General features: G+C 46.7%; 1 protein-coding gene across 1 annotated transcript in view; it reads left to right on the top strand.

Annotated features, from left to right (window-relative positions):
* HK2 (hexokinase 2) overlaps window positions 1-22,113 on the top strand; it is a 69,295-nt gene that overhangs the window by 33,398 nt on the left and 13,784 nt on the right. Inside the window, exons 3-9 of the mRNA XM_061431819.1 lie at window positions 7,720-7,868; window positions 12,682-12,801; window positions 13,402-13,497; window positions 14,270-14,369; window positions 14,709-14,892; window positions 17,421-17,576; window positions 21,122-21,355. Of these exons, the coding sequence (XP_061287803.1) occupies window positions 7,720-7,868; window positions 12,682-12,801; window positions 13,402-13,497; window positions 14,270-14,369; window positions 14,709-14,892; window positions 17,421-17,576; window positions 21,122-21,355 (1,039 nt within the window). The remainder of the gene's footprint in view (window positions 1-7,719; window positions 7,869-12,681; window positions 12,802-13,401; window positions 13,498-14,269; window positions 14,370-14,708; window positions 14,893-17,420; window positions 17,577-21,121; window positions 21,356-22,113) is intronic.

Here is a 22,113-nt window from a genome sequence, read left to right as displayed (position 1 = left end):
TCTGAAATCTTGGAACTTAAAAAGAGACCGCCAGATGTGGTGATGACTGTGGTGTTTCCAGGTATGTAGGAAATACATATACATGCCTTGAACCGTTTGTCTGGCAAAGTTAGTTTTGCTGGCTTACGTACCCAAGACCTGGAGATTTTTAGTTGTCATCTCAATTGGAGTCCATGCCATATATTCTTAGAGTAGACCGTCACAGCACCATGCCACCTTCCAGGATCCTCAGAGCTCTGGGAGCGCTGCATCGAAGCTACTTATTTAAAGAAGGCTTCTGGAGCTTGTGGTTCTGAAGAAGTCCATTTAGTCATCAGAGGAAGCCCCAGGGTCGGGAGGTGGGCCCAGTTTTCAGCCTTAACAAGGCAGGGCATTGCCACTTTTGAACACAGTTGCCTTTGAGAAAAGGGTATACTGCTAGTTAAAAATTCAGAACAAAACCAGACCTGTTCTATTTGCAAGTCACCCTTTATGCACTGGTTGGCAAACTGCTCTGAGCTCCCTATGGGAGGGGCAGGTGGTGATCTATTTTAGTTAGTGGCAAGTACCTAGTGATTGAAAATAAACTGTTGGGAAATTCAGCTGGCTCTCACCCCTCACAAATTACGTGGACACTGGGAGTGGGTGACTTGAACAGTGCAGGAGATATGGCCTGCTCAAACACATTACTGATGTCCCATCAGCCAAGATGATGGTGAGTATCACATTCGGGCTGTTAGTTACTCAGATGCCGTTTTAGTCCTCTTCAGCCTTTCCCTGGGATGGGTGAGTTCCCAGGAGAAATTGAAATCCCTTTATCTTGCTGACCTTAGGTGTTTGATAAGAACCTCAGTGAAAGTGCGGCTTCCCTGGTGGCTCAGACGGTAAAGAATCCATCTGCAATGCAGGAGACCTGGGTTTGACCCCTGAGTCAGGAAGAGCCCCTCCAGAAGGAAATGGTAACCCAGTCCAGTATTCTTGTCTAGGAAATCCAATGGACAGAAGAGCCTAGTGGGCCACAGTCCGTGGGGTCACGAAGAGTCAGACACAACTGAGTGACCAACCCTCACTGAAAGTGGGCACAGTGGTAGTTCAGGATGGGGACTGAGTCAGCAAACAAACTCTGCCGGAGGGAACACCTTGAATCTTAAACCACTGGGCAGTTTGATGGAGGGTGGCAGGACCTAATACTCTATTGCTAGTTCCTTTTTTTTTTTTTAATTTATTGATTTGTCCATATCAGGTCTCAATTACGTCATGCAGGACCTTTCACTGTGGCGCATGGACTCACTAGTTGTAGCCCTTGGGCTTCAGTAATTGTGGCATGCAGGCTCCCCAGCTGCGGTGCTCGGGCTCTGGAGTGCGCAGGCTTAGTTGCGTCATGGCATGTGGGATCTTAGTTCCCTAACTAGGGATTGAACCTGCATTCCCTGTGTTGCAGGAGAGACTCTTAACCACTGGACCAGGGCTCAGGAGCAGGGAAGCCTGGCCTGTTCCTCTTCACTGTGAGTTATTTGCTTCTGATAGAGGGTTGTTACCCCTTCTTTTGTCTGTTTTTGGAGGGGCATGTTCTTAATTAGGAGGTCCTTCATCGAAGAGGGCTTGGGGAGTGTCCAGTAAGTTGGGAACAGGCGTTTGGTGTAATGGTATGAGACAGCACCAATTTGCGGCTAGCGGAAATACCTGCCTCAGAAAGCTTTAGTAGGTCCTGGGTTCCTGTGAGGACAGGGGTGTGTCACCTCTCCAGTGGATGTCTGTCTGCCACCTCCCACTCAGTTTTGAAATCATTAGGCCCAGAGGGGTGGGGCAAGTTACTGATAGAGATAAGGGTGTTTTTGCTTTCTTTTTCAACACTTTATGGCTTATTGCTTCCATCCTAGACTCTGCGTCAGGTAATCCTCAGCTTCAAGGAAGCAACGCCATGAGAAATATGGGTGAGGTGCGTAGGGACCGTAGGTGTTGGGGTCAGATGAACTTGGGGTCAAATCCAGCATGCCTTTACCCCTGAACGATCTTAACCAAGTGACTCAACTTCTGAGCCACACTCTCACTTCCTTTGCCACCCAGGCCAGCTTAGAGCGTGTGGCAACCTCTGGGTTTTATGCTTTTGGCATTGATAATGAAGAATCCCACCCTCCCACACCTTCCCACCCCCTGCTTTTTTGGCCGTGCCACAAAGCTGGTGGGATCTTAGTTCTCCAACCAGGGACTGAACCCAGGCCCTCAGCAGCAAAAACTCAGAGCCCTAACTACTGGACTGCCAGGGGAGCCCCAGAAATGAATAATTCCTTATTTGAGAATTTATAATTTTCTCATGAGCAGCCTCCTTGCTCACTACAATAGAAAACTTTGCTGGAAAACTAGACCTGAATTTAAATTTTGGTTTTAGTTTTTCTTGACTTGAGCCTTGGCTTTCTTATCTGGAAATGGGGGTCATTGATGATTAATGCAGAGAAGGCAATGGCACCCCACTCCAGTACTCTTGCCTGGAAAATCCCATAGACCGAGGAACCTGATGGGCTGCAGTCCATGGGGTCGCTAAGAGTTGGACACAACTGAGCGACTTCACTTTCACTTTTCACTTTCATGCATTGGAGAAGGAAATGGCAACCCACTCCGGTGTTCTTGCCTAGAGAATCCCAGGGCCGGGGAAGCCTGGTGGGCTGCCGTCCATGGGGTCGCACAGACTCGGATACGACTGAAGCGACTTAGCAGCAGCAGCAGATGATTAATGAGATTATGTTTGTAAACATCATTTAACAAATTTCTCTTCTATTAAAAATATCTACATATTGGGCTTTAAATTAACTGAATCTCCTCCACACCTGCCTCTGTCTTTTCATTGTTTTATTACCACAATAATTCAGATGCAAGTAGGGAAGTCTGAGCTGTGTCCTGGAGACCAGAGGTGAAGGCAAGGTTCTGGGCTTCAGTTTTTCAAAAAAGTCACATAAGAAAGTATAAGATGAATTTGATCTTTCAAATAAACCTATAGTAAAACCTTGCTTCTTTGATTTTTTGTAGTGGTGGTGACACCATTTAGAAGTAACTGGAGAGAGAGATTTATAAAGGAGAGTGAATGCAAATATCCAACTGGAAAAAAAATTGCAGATATACAACCAATGAAACTATCCTTTTTAATATACAAAGAGCTCTTTTAAGTTATTAATAAAGGATATATGTTTAAAAGGCAAGACATGTGAGTAGAAAATTCATAGAAAAAAGAATTTACACTGCCAGTTGGTAATTCAAAATGTCTAACCTACACAAAGGAAAGAAGTGATTAATTGTACGTGACATAGACACACTGGTGACAGTGAAACCCATTTGTTGGTTTATCTGGAAAGAATTTTTAGGAAGATAATTCGGTGATATCTTTGGTTTTCCTGGTGGCTCAGATGGTAAAGAATCTGCCTGCAATTCAGGAGACCCAGGTTCGATCCCTGGGTTGGGAAGATCCTCTGGAGAAGGAAATAGCTACCCATGCTATTATTCTTGCCTGGGAAATCCCACGGACAGAAGAGCCTGATGGGCTACTGTCCATGGGGTCACAAAGAGTGGGACACGACTGAGTGACTAACACACTTGGTAGTTAAAAGACATAAATCCTTAGAACCAGCAATTCAAATCCTTTTCACAGAATGTGTCAGCTAACAGTCTTCTCTGTTTTTTTTTTTTTTTTTTTTTTTAATAATTTTCTTTCTTTCTTTTTGCCTGTGCTGGGTCTTATTGCTGTGAGAGCTTTTCATTTGTTGTGGCGAGCGGGGGTTACTCTCTAGCTGGGGTGTGGGGGCTTCTCTTGTTTCGGAGCCCCGGCTCTAGGGCGCACAGGCTTCAGCGATTGCAACACATGGGCTCGGTAGTTGTGGCTCCCAGGCTTGAGAGCACAGGCTCCGTGGTTGTGGCGCAGGCCCTTGGTTGCTCCGTGGCATGTGGGATCTTCCCGGACCAGGGATCAAACCTGTGTCTGCTGCATTGGTGGTCAGATTCTTTCCCACTGAGCCATCAGGGAAACCCTGTTTGGTTTTTTGTTGTTGTTGTTATTTTTAGTATTTATTTATTTGGCTGTGCCGATTCTTACCTGTGGCACATGGGATCTTTCAGTTGTGGCCTGTGGGATCTTTAGCTGCAACAAGTGGGATCTAGTTCCCTGACCAAGGATGGACCCTGGGCCCCCTGCCCTGGGAGCATGAAGTCTTAGCTCCTGGACCACCAGGGAAGTCCCTGGCCTTCCCTGTTTTTATAGTATGAATATATCTAAGGACACTCAGGGCTTCCCAGGTGACTCAGTGGGTAAAGAATCCACCTGCAATGCAGGAGTCATAAGAGATGCGGGTTCAATCCTTGGGAAGATCCCCTGGAGGAGGGCTTGGCAACCCACTCCAGTGTTCTTGCCTGGAAAATCCCACGGACAGAGGAGCCCGGTGGGCTCCAGTCCATAGAGTCTCAAAGAGTCAGACATGACTGAAATGACTGAGCACACACAAGGACACTCAGGAAACATTAATAATGGTTGCTTTGGGGATGTGGAGAAGAAAAGAGATATCTGCTTTTTACTTTTTCCCACTTTTGTACTGTTTGAACATTTTAAAAAATCAGATGTTAAAATTGTTTTCTAGACATAACAACTTGCTTAACAATAAAATACATCTTACCTCTGATCTTAGGATCTTCTTAAATATTTTGTTTAACAAATGAACCGTCAATGAGCAAATGAAATATGAGATGTTTTCTTAATCCATTGCCTCATACACCAAATATAATCATTCAGCAGAATAATCTTGCTGGGCCTCACTGGGCCCTATGCCCTGTGGCTGTGTACTTAAGAAACCAGCTATAGGTTTCTCCTGTAGATTCTCCTGCCCCAGAGCCTTGCTCCTGCCCAGCCAGTCTGACTGTCCCAGACCCACAGATACCATCCCCTTTCATACCAAATGACATAGCCTCTGCTCTGGACTTCTAGGATGTCCTGGAAGGTAAACAGTGGTGGTAGGACTTGGGCCAGGAATAGGATAGGAGTAGGCAAGAATTAGAGGGGCTGAGAACTAGGAGAGAGGAGCCACGTAATCAAAGAAGCCATGACAGTGACAGCAGTAACTGCCGACTGACGGCTTACCGTGGACCTGTATGCTCAGTTACAATGTGTTCTGTATTTTGTGTAAGCTCATGAGCCCTGGGAAAGTCAGCATTATGAGCCCTGTTCTGCAGGCGAGGTGACACGCTCAGAGCGTCCATACAGGTACTGAAGCAGCTGAGCTGGAATTCAAAACGGAGCCTGCTGCTGCTCTGTGTGAGCAGCTCATGCATGGTGGGGAGGTGGGCACTAGGGAAGGGGTCCATTCAGTGTCTCAAGGGGTCACCTTACAATTTAGCTCCAGGCGTCATGATGCTGGGCCTGTCTCAGAGATATTGGACTCTGGAAGGACTAAAGTCTTTGGCTGTGTTAGTTGTGATTATGAGTGTTTGTGGAGGGGCATCAGGCAGCAGAGATGAAGAGGAATGTCTGAACTGGCGGAGTCTGAAAAGAATGACATTCCTTCTTGGGAATGGATTTATCAGCAGTACTTTATTATTTGTGATTTCCCTACAGTCCATCAGCAAATACTGCAAAACCACCATTCTTGATGGAGCTATCCCCTCCAGTGAATCCAGCTGGGCTAGCCTTGAATCGTGACCAACCAGGGGCAGCCTCGGCTGCCTCAATCCCCCGCGGTCGCCGATTCAGCAGATTCACGTATCCTGGGCTGCAGAATGCTGAGGCAGGCGATTCATCTTTGATTTTCCTTTTCATCCCCCATGAGAGCCTCACATAGTTTTCCCTACAAACTGGCTGATGTCCCACTGCCAGGGGAGGCTCAGAACTGGTATGCCTGGAAAAGTCACCCATGGCCACAAGGGGAGCAGTCTCTCTAGATGGGGTTGAGGTTGCCCTAGCTATCTAGCAATGGTGGCTAAAGGGCTGGGGGACCGCTAGATGCAATGGAAGGGACAGAAAATTAGTACTTCCTGAGGAGGAGTGCTGAAGTCTCTGGCAAAGATCCTGGTGGCTTTTCTTAGACAAATTTCTTCAGTCTTGCCTCAGGATGTTTCTTTTACTTTTTTTCAGTCTGAGAAGCAGCCCTGACGCTGGGCCTGGGGGACTCAAGTGTGAGTGTCAGGCTGTGTTTGCCAAGAGCCTGGATGGAAGGTTTCTAGTCCTTATTGAGTGTGTTCTGAGTTCTTGGTATTGTGCTGGGTACTTGAGGCATCTTACTTGGTTTTCCCCTCACCTTAGCCGCATCAGGTAGGAAGCTCCTGCTCTGGAGATGAGGCAGCTGAAGCTCAGAGACTCAGGAATCTGCCATGTCCCCAGATTGGCTGGAGTTCTGGTGTGGGTAATGTGGGAGCCAGAGCCAGTCTCTCTTATGTATTGTTACCAGCAAACCAGGGTTGTGTGGAGGTAAGGCCCATGTAATCTCGGGGGCATGATGTCCACTTCAGGCTGCCCCTCTGGATGATAGGGACTGTGTTGGTGAGTGCCCTCAAGGAGCTGGGCAGAGGTTGGCCTTTCTCAGGACCAAACACTCCTTGCTGCTGAGAGCATGTGGGTCAGAATAACCCCTTGTTTCTCTTAGTCAGAGTGCATCCCAGATCCCTTGATCCATTCTCCCTTACTTCAGTGGCAAGTCTCCCATCAGGAGAAGGGCTGAGTATTGACAAACATGCCAATAAGTGAATCCCCCCCCCCCGCCCCGAAATAATCATGTATCCTTTCAGAAGGCGTGTGGCAGGGCACTGGAAGACTGGTGGAGCAGGCCTGGTTGAGGAGACTGCTCAGGGGACAAGTCCACCTTGTCCCAATCCTGGCCTGCCCCCTGAGCCCCAGCCCCGGCTTGGGCCTCCACGCCTCTTCAGCACTTCCATTCTGCACTGCACAATGGTGTGTGTCCCCGCAGCCCCTATTATCGTCTGGAATCTGGATGTTTCCTGTTCGGCTCTGCTTATTTCCTGGAGGGACTGTGCCTTCCCGTGGCACCTGGAGCTCTTGACCCACTTGTGTCTGTGGAGTCTCCCTCTCTCCCCTCTCGCCCGCGCCCTGTGGCTTGTCGGAGTGGCCGGACTCTTGTCTCATATACTCTTAGGTCAGCATTCTCTCACACTTGAGTAAGCCTGGCAGGGGGAACCTGCTAGACTTATTTACGAGGCCTCTTAACTTACAGTTAGCTGGATTCCATTCCACTCCCTTGTGTGACTCTCATTCCTGCCGAGGCATTTTGCCGTCACTGTGTACAAACTTAAAGACTACATTTTGTTCAGAGATCACAATTTGGCCAAAGGCCCAGGGGGGCCACGAGCTTGTAGCAGTGTATTGGGTGTCCTGGGGACATGAAGAACAAAACCGAGGCCTGGTCTCTTGATGCAGGGCTTGATGGGCCCTGTGAGCTCAATGGGGACTTGGGTGAAAGCCCTTGGGAAATAGTCAGCTTTTGTGAGGGGGGTGGGCACCCCATCATTGGATAGGAAACTGATTCTTCATGTGTATCCTAAAAGTAATATACAAGTGCTTAGCATTAAGAAAAAGAATGAGGCAATACATAAAAGTGTGTAGAAAAAACTAAGACCCACTTTTTTCACCCACATCTCATCACCTAGAGATGACCAGTCCAGTGTTTATGGCAGGATTCTTGGGTTTTATGTTTTGGTCTCTGTGAAACAGTTACGCTTTGTCTCCTGAACTAATAGTGGCCCTTCTCTCTGCAGAACATGGAGAGTTCCTGGCTCTGGACCTTGGAGGGACCAACTTCCGTGTGCTTTGGGTAAGAGTAACAGACAATGGACTCCAGAAGGTTGAGATGGAGAGCCAGATCTATGCCATCCCCGAGGACATCATGCGAGGCAGTGGCACCCAGGTATGATGGGCCCTACAGGAGCAGATGATGCTCCTTCTCTGTGGTCTTGGAGGGAGGAGACCTTGACTCCCCTCTTTGCCAGGTGATGCCCCTCAACGCCTGGAGGCTAGGTGGGGGCCTCCATCAGGAGAGGTGCATGTGGCCAGAGAGCATATGCACGAGACCCCAGGGTCTGGATGTGCTTTAGTGGGAGGGATTTTGACTTTCTGTCTCATCTGAGCTTTGCTTGCATGCACTGGTGATTGAGGAATCTGATGTCAGGAGGCTGGACCAGTACACCTGGATACCTATGATTAGTGGTGTCATTGAATAGCAAGTCAGGAGAAGACATAATTGTGGCTTGACACTGCCACCTGTCACAGTGATTGTTCTGACTCACCGTTGTTAGCATAGCAAAACATGGAATGGAACCTGCTTCTTAACCTTTTTGGTTATTTGCTCTCCCTCTTTTTGACATTCTAAAACAGAAGAGGTTTTACACACAGGGATAGGAGCCTGTTGAAAAAAATCCAGCTTTGGGGTGTCTCTTCTACCTGGCGCTGCAGTGGGCTCTGTGTACTTCCACACTGGCCCCAAATCATGCTAAGTCATCCCCACATCTCTGTGACCCCAAGTCACGTTCTGTACTCAGCACATACGACAGAAAGAGTGGATGGAGAAGAAATGTGAAATCCAAGTAAGAGTCGTCTCAGTGATAGCTAGAAGAGAACAAGCAAGGATGGACTTGCCATCATGATAGTGTCCGAACGTGTGTTGAGCACCTACTGTGTACCGGCTCACGGATCCTTGCTGGGAATCAAAGTCCTGGTCTACCCTTTCAGTTCTTCAGATCCAGCGGGGCCACCAAGACACACACATCGGCCCACCAGAAGTAACACACGTTTGTGTGGATTTCCTCCTTTCGTCCTCACACTAGCCCTAAGGCTGGGTGCTTCTATTCTGTCCACTTTTAGATGTGGAACTGGGCTTTGAAGGATTGAGTGACTTGGCCTTAGATTACAGAGGAGGGAGGGGCCAGAGGCAAGGCGCAAAGCCAGATCCAAACAACCAGAGCCTGTGTTTGTCCGGCCCTAGGAGGCTCCATCCGCTTTTCAGGCCCCGTGATGTGGTCTGTGGGAATGGTGCTTCCTGGAATTAGGCAGTATGGTGGTCTAGGGTCCCTACTACCTGCCCCTGCTTCCAAAGTAGAAAGCACTCCCCAGAGGGGCTAGTGCTGACTCTTGGGGGCTCTCCCTCTCAACAGTTCCCCCAGGAGAGCCTTCCTACAGAGGGCGCTCATTGCCATGACAGCAGAAGTATCTGGTGGGTGGGTGGGTGATGGCCACAGGCCCAGCCATTGTTCTCTGTTCTTCGGTATCCAAGGACAATGGTGACCCTTTCACCTGCTTTGCACAAGCTTCCTCAGGATGCTCTTTCTGCTCCTACTCGAGCTGCTCTCAGTTCATGGAGAGGAATCACCTAAAACATTCCTGGATACTTGCACAGCTATAGGGATCACTCTTGAGTGCTGGCTATTCCTGCTGTGTTTATTATACCTAATATGTACTCAATAAAAGTGTGAATGGAGGAGGTGATATCTAAGTAAGGAGCACATCTTGCATGGTCACCTCTTGAGCCTTAGAGCTTAGAAGAGGTAGGAACTTCTCCCTTCTAATGCACTGTTCTTCCCGCCACAGCAGACCACCTCCTGGGAAGGGAATTTCGGACCATGATTAGGACATGTAGGGGAGAGAGTTTTAGACCCTTTGTGTGTCCTTGGAGACGGCCCTGAGGAAAAACCTGCTTTCCTTGTTTTAATGCTGGGGCTGGGCTACAGTCTCTGGGACTGTAAGATCTGAGCTCCACTGAAGTTGTCACCTGGCTCCAAAATACAGAAACAAAATGTGTTAGTCCAGCAAATCTATGAAAGCCATCTGAAAGAAATTATGACTCGATTGCAATACAAAGGCTTCCAGTAAATTAAAAAAATGCTATATAAAAATGAAACAAAGAAAACTAGAAAATACAGGTGCTCATTTCATCCCAAGGAAGGGAAAGAATGCTATCATCGTAAAAACTGCAGAAAACTGGGATGACCCAGAGGGATGGGATGGGGAGGCAGGTGGGAGGGGAGTTCAGGATGGGGAACACGTGTACACCTGTGGCAGATTCATGTCAATGTATGGCAAAACCACTACAATATTGTAAAGCAATTAGCCTCCAATTAAAATAAACAAATTTATATACAAAAAAACTGCAGAAAACACTTGGTAAAAAGATTGGAAGGAGAGTCATAGTGGCTATTTTAGTGGTAGAATTATTGATGCTTTTTCCCGTATCTTTTCCTTTTTCTTTCTTTCTTTTTAAAATATTATCTATCAACCTTTAATTATAGGAAAACAAATAAAATTTAGTTAAAACCATGACCAAATCACCATACTCAAAACTTGCAAAGGTTTTTGAAGATTTGTGAACCCGGGTAGTATGAGTCCTGGACAAAGTTTGTCTCGTGGCCCATGAACTTCCACTTGGGAACAGTGAATTACAAATGGTAATAGCAGCCAGTTTAGATTTTGTAGTGTTTCCTGTGAGAAGGGGAGTGAGCAGAGTCTCAGATCAGTAATGGAAAGGAAGCCTTTTTCCCATCATAAAATAATGCCCTTTGAGCCTTTTTATGGTAGGAAAGTGTTAGCTCTTTCTCCCATATCTTATCCTTAGATCATCAGCTAACAGAAAAGGAGACAGTCTTCCTTTAAAGGAAGCAGATGGTCTCCTCCTCCCCTCTTTTAAAGAGCTGCAGGTTCTTCTAACCCAACACTGTCCCATAGAACTTTCAGAGTGGTAGAACTGTTCAGTATCTGCCCTGTACTGTGAGGCAGCCACTAGCTACTTGCAGTATTGAGGCCTTGCATATGACTAGTGTGATTGAGGAAGTGACTTTTTAAAAATTCTAATTAATTGAAATAGCTACAGATGGCTAGTGGCTACTGTATTGGGTAACACATTATCTAATGCCTCTTCACTGCCTCTCTCTCTTTTTTTTTTCCTGCCTACCCCTGTTGGTAGTGCAATTGGAAAGAGCAATGATCAGGGCTGGGAGAGGGGAAACCATTTCTCTTTCTTCAAACCCTCCCCCTATCTCTGATGATTGGCCTTATCTCTTTGCACAGCTTCTGTAACTTCCTTTTTTTGGATCACACTATTGTACTAAAGATAATTTTGATTAGAGTACCAGGAAGAAGGTTCTGGGAATTTGTTTAACCCTATTGTAAATTGTGTCACTGATCAACTTGCCAACAGAACAGAAGTTGCTGAATATCTATCCAGAAACCCTCTTTCCACATTAAAATCCTTGATCTCTGCTCAAAGGAGTTGGCATTTAGGCACTGGGGATCCTCTTAGTGAGAGAGCCCTGTTATTACCCAGCATGTACTCTTGAGAAAGTTTTGGCTTGGAAATTGAGTGTTTCAGCATTACCTGAGGTTAGTTTTACACATGACCAGACAGAGACAGGATCCACTGGGAAGTTCAGTTAGAGCCAGTCCCCTTCTAGAAGGGGCTGGCCTTGTCTTCCTAGATTCTTCCCACTGACTGAGCATACCCCAGACATCTGGGGGGCCAGTGCACCTCTTATCCTACCCTGTCACCCCAAGCCTCTCAGTCCCTTTGTAAATGCAAATACTTTTGGTGGTTTAGTGCAGTGGTTCTCAAACCACTGCTTCAGGATTACTTCGAAGGCTCTACCACCACCTTCTGATTCAGGAGGTTTAAGTTTGGACATGATGATGATGCTGTGGACTACACTTTGGGAGTCTGTGGACTAGTGGAATCTTCCTTACTTCTGCCCAGAAAAGAAAAGAAACATCTCCTTTCACCTCTCTTGGCTTTTAGATTTTGCCATCTGGTCAACCTGGCTCTTTGAATCTGCTCAGTCTTTTGGACCTTTGCTTACTTTTTGCACCAAAACATTCCTAGCCTCAGCCTCTGTGTCGAAGGGGTCACCAATTTCTCTTTGAGGATTTTGAATGGGGAAAAAGGAAGCCAAGGGGCTATGGGCTTTGGGACAAATTGAAAGTGGATGATTTCTTAGGCTTACAAGTTTTCTTGGGAGCTTCAGATCCTGCTTACAATAGTTATATTGTGAGTGAGGCTGCCCATCCACAAACCCTGTTTCTTTTCCAGTGCTCTTTGTGAACTCACTTAGGTTCTCATATTGAAGTTAGAAAACAAAGATAACTTCTTGGAATTGCCCTCAGAAGACTGGTTTTTAGAATGGAGGAAAGATCTAAAAGTTACTTTTGTTAAGTTCATTTATAGAATGCCAACAGAGAATCTCTCATCCCCTCCCCCAGTCACAAGAGACTGGATTGCTAAAATACTTGTTCGCAGTCAGATGGGTTGCCCTTTCTGGTAAGATAATCAGCTGTGCCTCCTTGTCAAGGGAGATTCTGACAGAGCCACTAAAGGGTACTCTGTTCCTAGGGCTTGCGATGACTTTCTGATTAGCTTTGGCTGTGATTTTTCCCTGCCTAATGTGGTTATTTTGATAACCCCATTGTGGTTTTGATAAATGGTCTAAGTGGAAGACAGAATTTAATAATCACTAACTAGTGTTAAGTCCTTATATGTGTTGACTTATTTAATCCTTTTGGTAACTTGTGAGCAGGTCCAGTTATCACCCCTATTTTATAGATGAACAAACTAAAACTTCAGAAGGGATACATATCTTGCATGTACTCAGCCAGCCTAGTTCCTTTCTGAGCCCAAAGTCCATGCTCTTAATCTCTATGCCTTTCTGCCTCCCTGCTCATCTTCCTGTGTTGTGTGCCCTTAGCTGTTTGATCACATTGCTGAATGCCTGGCCAACTTCATGGATAAGCTACAAATCAAAGATAAGAAGCTCCCTTTGGGTTTTACCTTCTCGTTCCCCTGCCTCCAAACAAAACTAGACGAGGTAAGATGAATCCTTCAGACATTTTTGTTGCTTCATTCTTTGGACTGGGGGGACTGGAAAGAACTCTGAGCCACTTGCTACTATGGTGATGGAGCTTGCTCTGATGGATTGCATGGACAATGTTTGAGTATTGGGAAATCTGTCCTTCTAGGAGAGTGTGTGTAGGTGTATGTGAGAGGGATGGTAAAGAGGTATTGGATAAGTGGGGAGTCTTAATCACTGTCCCCTCAGATGACTAAAAGCAGGCTGACATACATTGCACATTATCCATATCCCTCTTAGGGAAACAGGAGTGAGAAATTAGTCAGGGACTCCTTTGTTCTAAAGTGTCATGATAAACATCCTTGAAAGTTTACAATGTTAGGATACAAGAATCTTATTTTGGCAGTTCTACAGCCTGCTTCTTGGGGACAGTAAATCATTCATTTAACCTCCTTACTTGGTCTGTAACATAGTTTCTCCTTCACAGGCTAATAAGGAAGACCTGTATAAATTCAGTCAGGACTTTAGTTTAGTTTAGCCCCATGGCAGAGGTCTCCTAATGATGAGGAGTACAGACTGAGTTTTGTGGGAAATCAATATTTCTTGGTCCTTTTCCAGAGTTTCCTGGTCTCGTGGACCAAGGGGTTCAAGTCCAGTGGTGTGGAAGGGAAAGATGTGGTTACTCTGATCCGGAAGGCCATCCAGAGGAGAGGGGTGAGTAGGGGCAGCAGAGGGAGATGCAGGGGCTTGGGGTCTGGAGGCCCTTTGCATTCTTTTGAGTCCACTCTGAAGTCTTGCCTTGTCGGGTCCTTAAATTGGCATGAGAATTTTCTGTGGGTCTTAGGGAGAGGTTTTCTTTTCTTCTTCTCTGTTATGTCACCCAAAAATCTTCGTTTTTTTCTCCCAATTTTATTAAGAGTTAGCTCCCAATAAAGTATAAGTTTAAGGTGTGCTGCATAATGACACGCCTATATATTGAGAGACAATTAGCACACCAGTGACCTTATATATGATCAGATGCCTTTGGGGTCTTTAGATTAGCATGATGGACAACTAATCATAGCCTTGGTGAAAGAAAAACCCTCATTTTCAAATGAGAAGTTTGGGATTTATGTTGGTATCAGGGTGGAATGGGGCAGAGAAAGGACATGATAAAGGTCTAGTCACAGAAGGGCAAGACCTACTGGGAGGGAGGGAGAGATAGAGAAAGAAAAGAAGAAAGAGAATGAGAAGAAGACAATGATAACAAGACATGCTCTTCTTATCGTAGTAACGGCTGTGAACTACACTGCAGGCCTGCTGTAAGGGAAGTCCTCTGTGATGAAGACCAGTGGGGTGGGCAGTGAGATGCTGTCGTTAGACTGGATCTGGACCCAACTTCCAGCTCTAGCCCTGCTCTTGAGCTGTGTGTCTTATTACTCTTCGTCTTCACATCTGTAGTCTTTCTGTGACAGTGAAAGTTAGGGTTCCCCTTTTATCCCTGCAGGACTTTGATATTGATATTGTGGCTGTAGTGAATGATACCGTTGGGACCATGATGACCTGTGGCTATGATGACCAGAACTGTGAGATTGGTCTCATTGTGGGTACGTGAACACTGCGTGTGAGCATTGTGGGTGTGTGAACAGTGCTGGCCAATGGAGTGCGGGTGTGGGCTGCAAAGAGAGGAGGAGTCCATGGCCTGGATCTTCCTTTGTACTTCCTGTTAGAAGATAATGGTATGGTCACTTTTGAGGGCTGAGCCAGGACTTGAGGAGTTGTGGGTGGTAGTGGGTTGGACCATGTCGAGATGCCCCAGGAGCCTCCAGGGAGGAATCCCAGTCACACTGAGCAGTCTTAGGACAGAGTTTTAAGAGGGAGATGGGGGCCGGGGGCTGGGGGAGGACAGTGTGAGTGGGTGCTGAGCATTCTCTTGTTTTGTCCAGGCACAGGCAGCAATGCTTGCTACATGGAAGAGATGCGCCACATCGACACGGTGGAGGGCGACGAGGGCCGGATGTGTATCAATATGGAATGGGGGGCCTTTGGGGATGACGGTGCGCTTGATGACATCCGTACGGAGTTTGATCAGGAGATCGACATGGGCTCTCTGAACCCCGGGAAGCAACTGTGAGTGGCCCCCTGTGTGCAGTGGGCTCAAGGGCTGGGCTCAGGAGCTGAGGTGGGGGCTGGCCAGGGCTAGGGGGTGGTTCTTATTTTTACTTTACAGCTTTATATATAGCCCCTAAAGTTACCAAGGCACCCACTGCTTATGGAAATGTGCTTGTTACATATATTGTGACTATCAGTTGCTGAGAGCTGTCTACAAAAGATAGAGCAAGTGGACAAACCAGAGTATGGCTAATAATTTGACCCTCAAGAGTGGTCATTTTAGAAGATCGTATTCTAAGTGTGCTGCCCTGCTCTTTCACTCTGCCTTCAGGCTGTATGTTGTCCATAGAAACAATTTGTGCACCACATAAGAAAAGCCATGATGAGATAGCAAAGATAAGGGATCTGAAAGCTCATTTCATAGCTCCCACCTCTGTCACTGCCCAGGGCATGAGGCTGAGAGTTGGCTCCTAATTGCTGCCTATTATGAACTAGACTGAGTTGCAAGAGTCCCAGGGCCTCTTGCTATAGCTGTAGGCAGGCTCAAGGCCTGTAGAAAAGTTGGTTAAGGAGCCCCTTTGGCCTCCTTCTCTGGACCTGTGGTCCAACCTCGGTCCTTGGGTGGACTGGAGGAGGGGCTCTAACTTTTTTTTTTGGTCCCTGGATGTTATATTCTCCAATCTGGTCAGACTTAGTTTTTGGTTACTTCTGGCTCTTATAAAACGTTATTTCAATCTCACAAACATTTGCCTAATGTCCTTATTAAAGATCTTGAAACAGGGATTGCCGCAAGCTCTAAAGGCAATTACAAAACATTTTGAGCAATCAAGTCCTCTCTGGCCTTTTTTTTTGAGCCTTGCGGGATCTTAGTTCCCTGGCCAGGGACTGAACCAGGGCCCTCAGCCCAGAAAGCTCAGAGTCCCAACAACTGTACCGCCAGGGAATTCCTAGGCCCTCTATGGTCTTATTGGTGCTGTGACTATTGTAGGAAATCTAGTACTTATCCCTGCTAGAAAGAAATAAAATCCAACCTTATAAACCAGCTTTATAAGAGAGTCTTTTGCTCTACGGGGGGGTGTCCTTGCTTCCTCAAAGCACAGCTTATTTAAGTCACAAGCTTCTCTCACATGTTGAAAAGAGAGTCCATTCATAGAATACTGGCTGTGTCTACCACGGCTGGTGAGAAATTCATGGACTGAAAAAACTGCTCAACAAACAAACAAAAACAAAAAAGGCTGGGAGGACATATTGCCAATGGATCAACTATCCCTGAAGTTATTGCTGGGCTTGAATACGAACTTTTTTCTCACTCATTATATTTCTAAATAAATGTGTTCCAAACACCAACTGAAACAAAGTGTTTTTAAAACCTGGGATAAAAACTTTTACCACTCACACTTCAGAGCCCCACTGGCGCCCTCCCTTATCTCTCACAGAACCAGCTGTTTTGGAGAAGGTACGGAAGTAGACATGTGAGTTCCTTACTGCCGAACCTGGGCTGCCTCTTAGGCAGCGTGCCTGTGCGGCACTTAAACATTTTAAACATACCTCCTGCTCAAGCAGCTTTGCCAGCTCTCCACTTAGCTCTAGTTCTGCCATACCTGTGTTTGGGTCTTGGGCAAGTCACTTCCTGAGGGCCCGGCTTCTTCTCTTGTAGTGTGCACCAGGTGACTTTGGAATTTCTTCACACCCTGCTCTGGGCCTTCTCTGAAGGCCCTGTGTGGGACCTAGATCCTTTCTAAGATACCAGGAAAGGGCCTTTTTTTTTTTTGGCTAAAAAGAATTGCAAGGGCGGTTTCGCCTGTCGTATATCTAAGCCAGGAAGACTTTATAAGAAAACACTGTCACCTAGTGTTGAAAAAATAAATTACCCAACTTCCCTCTCGGCTATCTTGTCGCCTTCCTGCTCAGAAACTGCCAGCATGTCTCACTTCCAGATTCCCCAAACCGTGCGACACTTAGAGCTCCTTCTCATCTGTCCCTATTCTTGCCCAATCCCCCTTCCATCCCACGTTGTTCTGTTTTCTCAGGAAGCCACAGATGGCCTGCAAGGGGAAGGAAGTTTGAGGTGACGAGTTGCTAGCCCTGTGCTCCCAAGTTTAATTAGAGTGACCTGTGGTTTTTTTTTTTTTTCCTGCTTGAGATAAATACTGAGGTTTTGCATAAGAATTCATTTTAAAAGAGCATTTCCTTGCTAGAGAAAAAGTTTATTAAAAATTGCTACCCTACCACATAACCCACTACACCTCAAATTCAAGCTTTGGGGGAGTGTCCCACACTCCCTGGGTGTTTGGTTTGGCTGCTAAAGGACCCTCCTTCTCCATAGTTCGAGGCCCACCTGCCTGCAGAGGCAGCCTAAGCTCCCAGTGCCTCCAACCCCGTTTGTGCCCAGCTGTCACTTCTCTACACATCTCACTCCTGGTCAGTGCCGCACACGTTTGCCTTTGTTCTGCATAGGCGCCATGCGTGCCTGCTGCTTCTACAAGGACGGGTCAGGTTTACTGGCAGCAGAGACTTATGTTTTTTTGCTGTATCTCTCTCTGCAGATTTGAAAAGATGATCAGTGGAATGTACATGGGGGAACTGGTGAGGCTTATCCTGGTGAAGATGGCCAAGGAGGAGCTGCTTTTTGGGGGGAAGCTCAGCCCTGAACTTCTTGCCACAGGCCATTTTGAGACCAAAGATGTTTCAGATATTGAAGGGTAAGCTTCGGGTCCTTCTCTGTTTGCTGGGACCTCAGAAGGGTGGACAGATGGCTGGGGAATGAGGAAGAAGCTCAGGCTGTTGACCCTTCAGATGTGGACAGCAGGAAGGTCTCCCCCAGCGTGAGGCCTTGGCCTCATGTGGCAGGCCTATGGCTTGATGTCACTTGCCACATATTTTCCACTTGTGTCTGTTTTGAATGTGCTGACTACCAGAGTGACTCATGGTGCTGGGGAGAGCTGGCCCCCATGCAAGGACTTTCACTTTTGTACTCGAGTTCCTGCCTGGCACAGGGATCTCAGCTTTATGCTAGAGGTTCCCTGTGGACCCCTCAATGATTTATTTTCATCTACTTCTCTTTCCTGAAGCCCTGGCATTTCATTCCTTTTGTTGTTTAGTTGCTAAGTGGTGTCTGGCCCTTTGCGATTCCATGGACTGCAGCATGCAGACTTCCCTGTCCTTTACTGTCTCCTGGAGTTTGCTCAAACTCATGTCCAGTGTTCAGTGATGCCATCCAACCATCTCATCGCTGATGCCCCCTTCCTCTCCTGCCCTCAGTCTTTCTCAGAATCAGGGGCTTTTCCAATGAATTGACTCTTCACATCAGGTGGCCAAGGTATTGGAGCTTCAGCTTCAGCATCAGTCCTTCCCAATGAATATTCAGGGTTGATTTCCTTTAGGATTGACTGCTTTTATCTCATCGCTGTCCAAGGAACTCTCAAGAGTCTTCTCCAGCACCACAATTTGAAAGCATCAGTTCTTTAGCACTCAGCCTTCTTAACTCTCACATCTGTACATGACTACTGGAAAAACCATAGGTTTGATTATATGGACCTTTGTCTGCAAAGTGATATTTCTGCTTTTAATATGCTGTCTGGGTTTGTCATAGCTTTTCTACCAAGGAGCAAGTGTCTTTTAATTTCATGGCTGCAGTCACCATCTGCAGTGATTTTGGAGCCCGAGAAAATAAAATCTGCCACTGTTTTCATTTCTTTGCCCATCTATTTGCCATGAAATGATGGGACCGGATGTTATGATCTTTGTTTTTTGAACGTTGAGTTTTAAGCCAGCTTTTCCACTCTCCTCTTTCACCTTCATCAAGAGGCTCTTTAGTTCCTCTTTGCTCTCTGCCATTACGATGGGACCATCTGCATATCTGAGGTTATTGACATTTCTCCTGGCAATCTTGACTCCAGCTTGTGATTCATCCAGCCCAGCATTTCACATAATGTACTCTGCATAGAAGTAAAATAAACAGGGTGACAATATATAGTCTTAGCATACTCTTTTCCCAGTTTTGAACCAGTTCATTGTTTTATGTCCAGTTCTAACTGTTGCTTCTTGACCTGCATACAGATTTCTCAGGAGGCAGGTAGGTGGTCTGATATTCCCATCTCTGTAAAAATTTCCACAGTTTGTTGTGATCCACACAAAGGCTTTAGCATAGTCAGTGAAGCAAAAGTACATATTTTTCTGGAATTTCCTTGCATTTTCTATGATTTAACAGATGTTGGCAACTTGATCTCTGATTCCCCTGCCTTTCCTAAATCCAGATTGTACATCTGGAAGTTCTTGGCTCACATACTGTTGAACCTAGTTTGAAGGATTTTGAGCATTATCTTGCTAGCATGTGAAATGAACACAATTGTATGATAGTTTCAACATTCTTTGGCATTGCCCTTCTTTGGGATTGGAATGAAAACTGACCTTTTCCAGTCCTGTAGCCATTGCTGAGTTTTCCAGGTTTGCTGGCATATTGAGCCCAGCACTTTAACAGCATCATCTTTTAGGATTTGAAATAGCTCAGCTGGAATTCCATCACCACCACTAACTTTGTAGTGATGCTTCCTAAGACCTACTTGACTTCACCTCTAGGATGTCTGGCTCTAGGTGAGTGACCACACCACTGTGGTTATCTGGATCATTAAGGCATTTGTACAACTCTTCAGTGAATTCTTGCCATTTTTTAAAAATCTCTGCTGCTTCTTTTAGGTCCTTGCCATCTGTGTCCTTTATTGAGCCCATCTTTGCATGAAATGTTCCCTTGATATCTCCAGTTTTCTTGAGGAGATCTCTAGCCTTTCCCAGCCTATTGTTTTTCTCTATTTCTTTGCATTGGTCACTTAAGAAGGCTTTCTTCTCTCTCCTTGGTATTCTCTGGAACTTATTTAGTTGGGTGTATCTTTCCCTTTCTCCTTTGTCTTTCACGTCTCAGCTATCTGTAAGACCTCCTCAGACAATCATTCCCTACTGGAGATTTTCAGAAAGGGCTTTATCCTGACTCGTGCTTCATAACAGAAAAAGAGGTCCTTGGACGACCCATTAGTTCCAAAAGTTAGAGTTGAGGCCTGCATTTTCACTGAGCAGCGGGAATGGGAGTGAGCATGGTCTGATTTTTGTTTTCCAATCAACGATATCCAAAAAGTTGGACTTGGTTTCCTGTTGTTTTTTTTTTTTTTAACTGCATCTTTATTTATTTATTTATTTGTTTTTGATTGTGCTGTATCTTCATTGCTGTGCAGACTTCCCTCTAGTTTCAGTGAGTAGGGGCGGCTTTTCATTGCTGTGCGTGGGCTTTTCATTGTGGTGGCTTCTCTCGTTGTGGAGCGTGGACTCATTGGCTTCAGTAGCACGCGGGCAAGATAGTTGTGGTTCCCGGGCTCTAGAGCCCAGGTTCAATAGCAGTGGCACATGGGCTTAGAATCTCTGTGGCATGTGGAATCTACCCAGACCAGGGATCAACCCGTGTCTCCTGCATTGGCAGGTGGATTCTTTACCACTGAGCCACCAGGGAAGCCCTGGTTTCCTCTTCTTGAGACTTCCACTTGTCACTTGAGGAGGCCTTGTTTCAGGCACCAGATGGTGGAGAGGAGATGATTCTGGTGCTAACAGGAGCAGTGAGACAGTCCAAATGACTTTGTTATTAGTGGGATACTTGAATGAACTGTACCTCCTTGTTAAACTTGGAGGAAATGACAGTGCTCGATATTTGTGGACACTTAGTTCCCGCTAAAAAGAGGGCTAATCTGAAAGCATCAACCCTTGACCAACATCTTTAGATGCAAGTTAAAGCACTGCCAACTGCACTGTGAAATGCAACAGACTGACTGCTTGATAGAGAGAAAGTAGGGTGGGCTCCACAGCTGGGTTCCTGTGGTCAGAGAGAGTTGGTGGCAGGGACAACATTCCCACTATCCTGAGACAAGCAAACTGATGATACACACACAACTTGGTGTGTAAAGCCCCAGGAACAGGGCCTTGTCCTCCCATAGTGTGTGCATAAGGAAACATGGTTGTTCTCACTGGGGAAACAGGGGCACCTGAAGTACTGCGTGTGTGGGGGGTGGCAGGGGGGAAAGAAGACGTCAGCTTGTGCTTTCTTCGCCTCCTTGTTCCATAGGCGGGCAGAACAGCGAGGCAGGTGTCTGTCTTCCCTGGGACGTGGCATTTGCCGGGGCTGAGGGCTTTCTCTGTGGGCACACATCTTCCCTCCCACCGGCCACGGTGAGTAGATGCCTGCTCACACGCTGTTTCTGATCCCCAGGGAGAAGGATGGCATCCAGAAGGCCCGTGAGATCCTGGTGCGGCTGGGTCTGGACCCAACACATGAGGACTGTGTGGCCACTCATCGGGTCTGCCAGATCGTGTCCACACGCTCGGCCAGCCTGTGCGCGGCCACGCTGGCAGCCGTGCTGTGGCGCATCAAGGAGAACAAAGGCGTGGACCGGCTGCGCTCCACTGTCGGGGTCGACGGCTCAGTCTACAAGAAGCACCCCCAGTGAGTCAGCACGCGGGCCCTCTGAGAGGCCTGACTCCGCAGGAACTCAGGGTTGCACTGTGAGGGTGGTGGAGATGGGCCATGGCGTCCAGGTTCTTTGTGGAATGAAAGCTCCCCACTGGGCAAGTGGGAGCTGAAAGTGTACTGACCTCAGCATGGGTGGAGGCTTTCCTCGGAGCTCTCCTGGCTTTTGGGGGCTCTTTTTTTGTACTTTCTTAGTTCCAGTTTCTCTGGCTCACCTAGGTATTGAATTAATCCTGCCCTGCCTTCTATGTTTTGATCCCTTAGTCATAAGTGCTTAAATATTCAAATTTCAGTTGGGACTTGAAAGATATTTTTTTCTATGGTACCCACTTAGCTTATCATTTTCACCTAATAAGAACACCAGGTCAATGGCCCTGCATTAACTGAAGGGGAATGCGGAGGGTCTCAGCTCTTCCATGTCCTAGGCTCCTGGCCCAGTGCTTCAGAAACTTTAAAGTACACACAGATGACTAGAGGATCTAGTTAAGAGGCAGATTCTGGTTCAGAAGGTCTGGGTTCAGCCTGAGATCCTGTGTCTCTGATAGCACCCAGGGATGCTGCTGGCCCATGGGCCACACTTGGAGTATTAAGGCCTTGGAGATGGTGGCTCCAAGCAGCCACCACACAAATCCTTAGCTGTTCAGACACCTCTGGGGTTCTTGGCAGAAAGCAGCCAAAGAGAGGCCGAAGTCTAGAAGAGCATTTTGACGTTTCTGTTTTTGGGTCTTTCCTAG

This window comes from Bos javanicus, chromosome 11 (genome assembly GCF_032452875.1).
Source record: "Bos javanicus breed banteng chromosome 11, ARS-OSU_banteng_1.0, whole genome shotgun sequence".
NCBI classification, from domain to species: domain Eukaryota; kingdom Metazoa; phylum Chordata; class Mammalia; order Artiodactyla; family Bovidae; genus Bos; species Bos javanicus.
The sequence above is the reverse complement of the archived record's forward strand: the minus strand, read 5'-3'. Positions and strand labels throughout refer to the sequence as shown.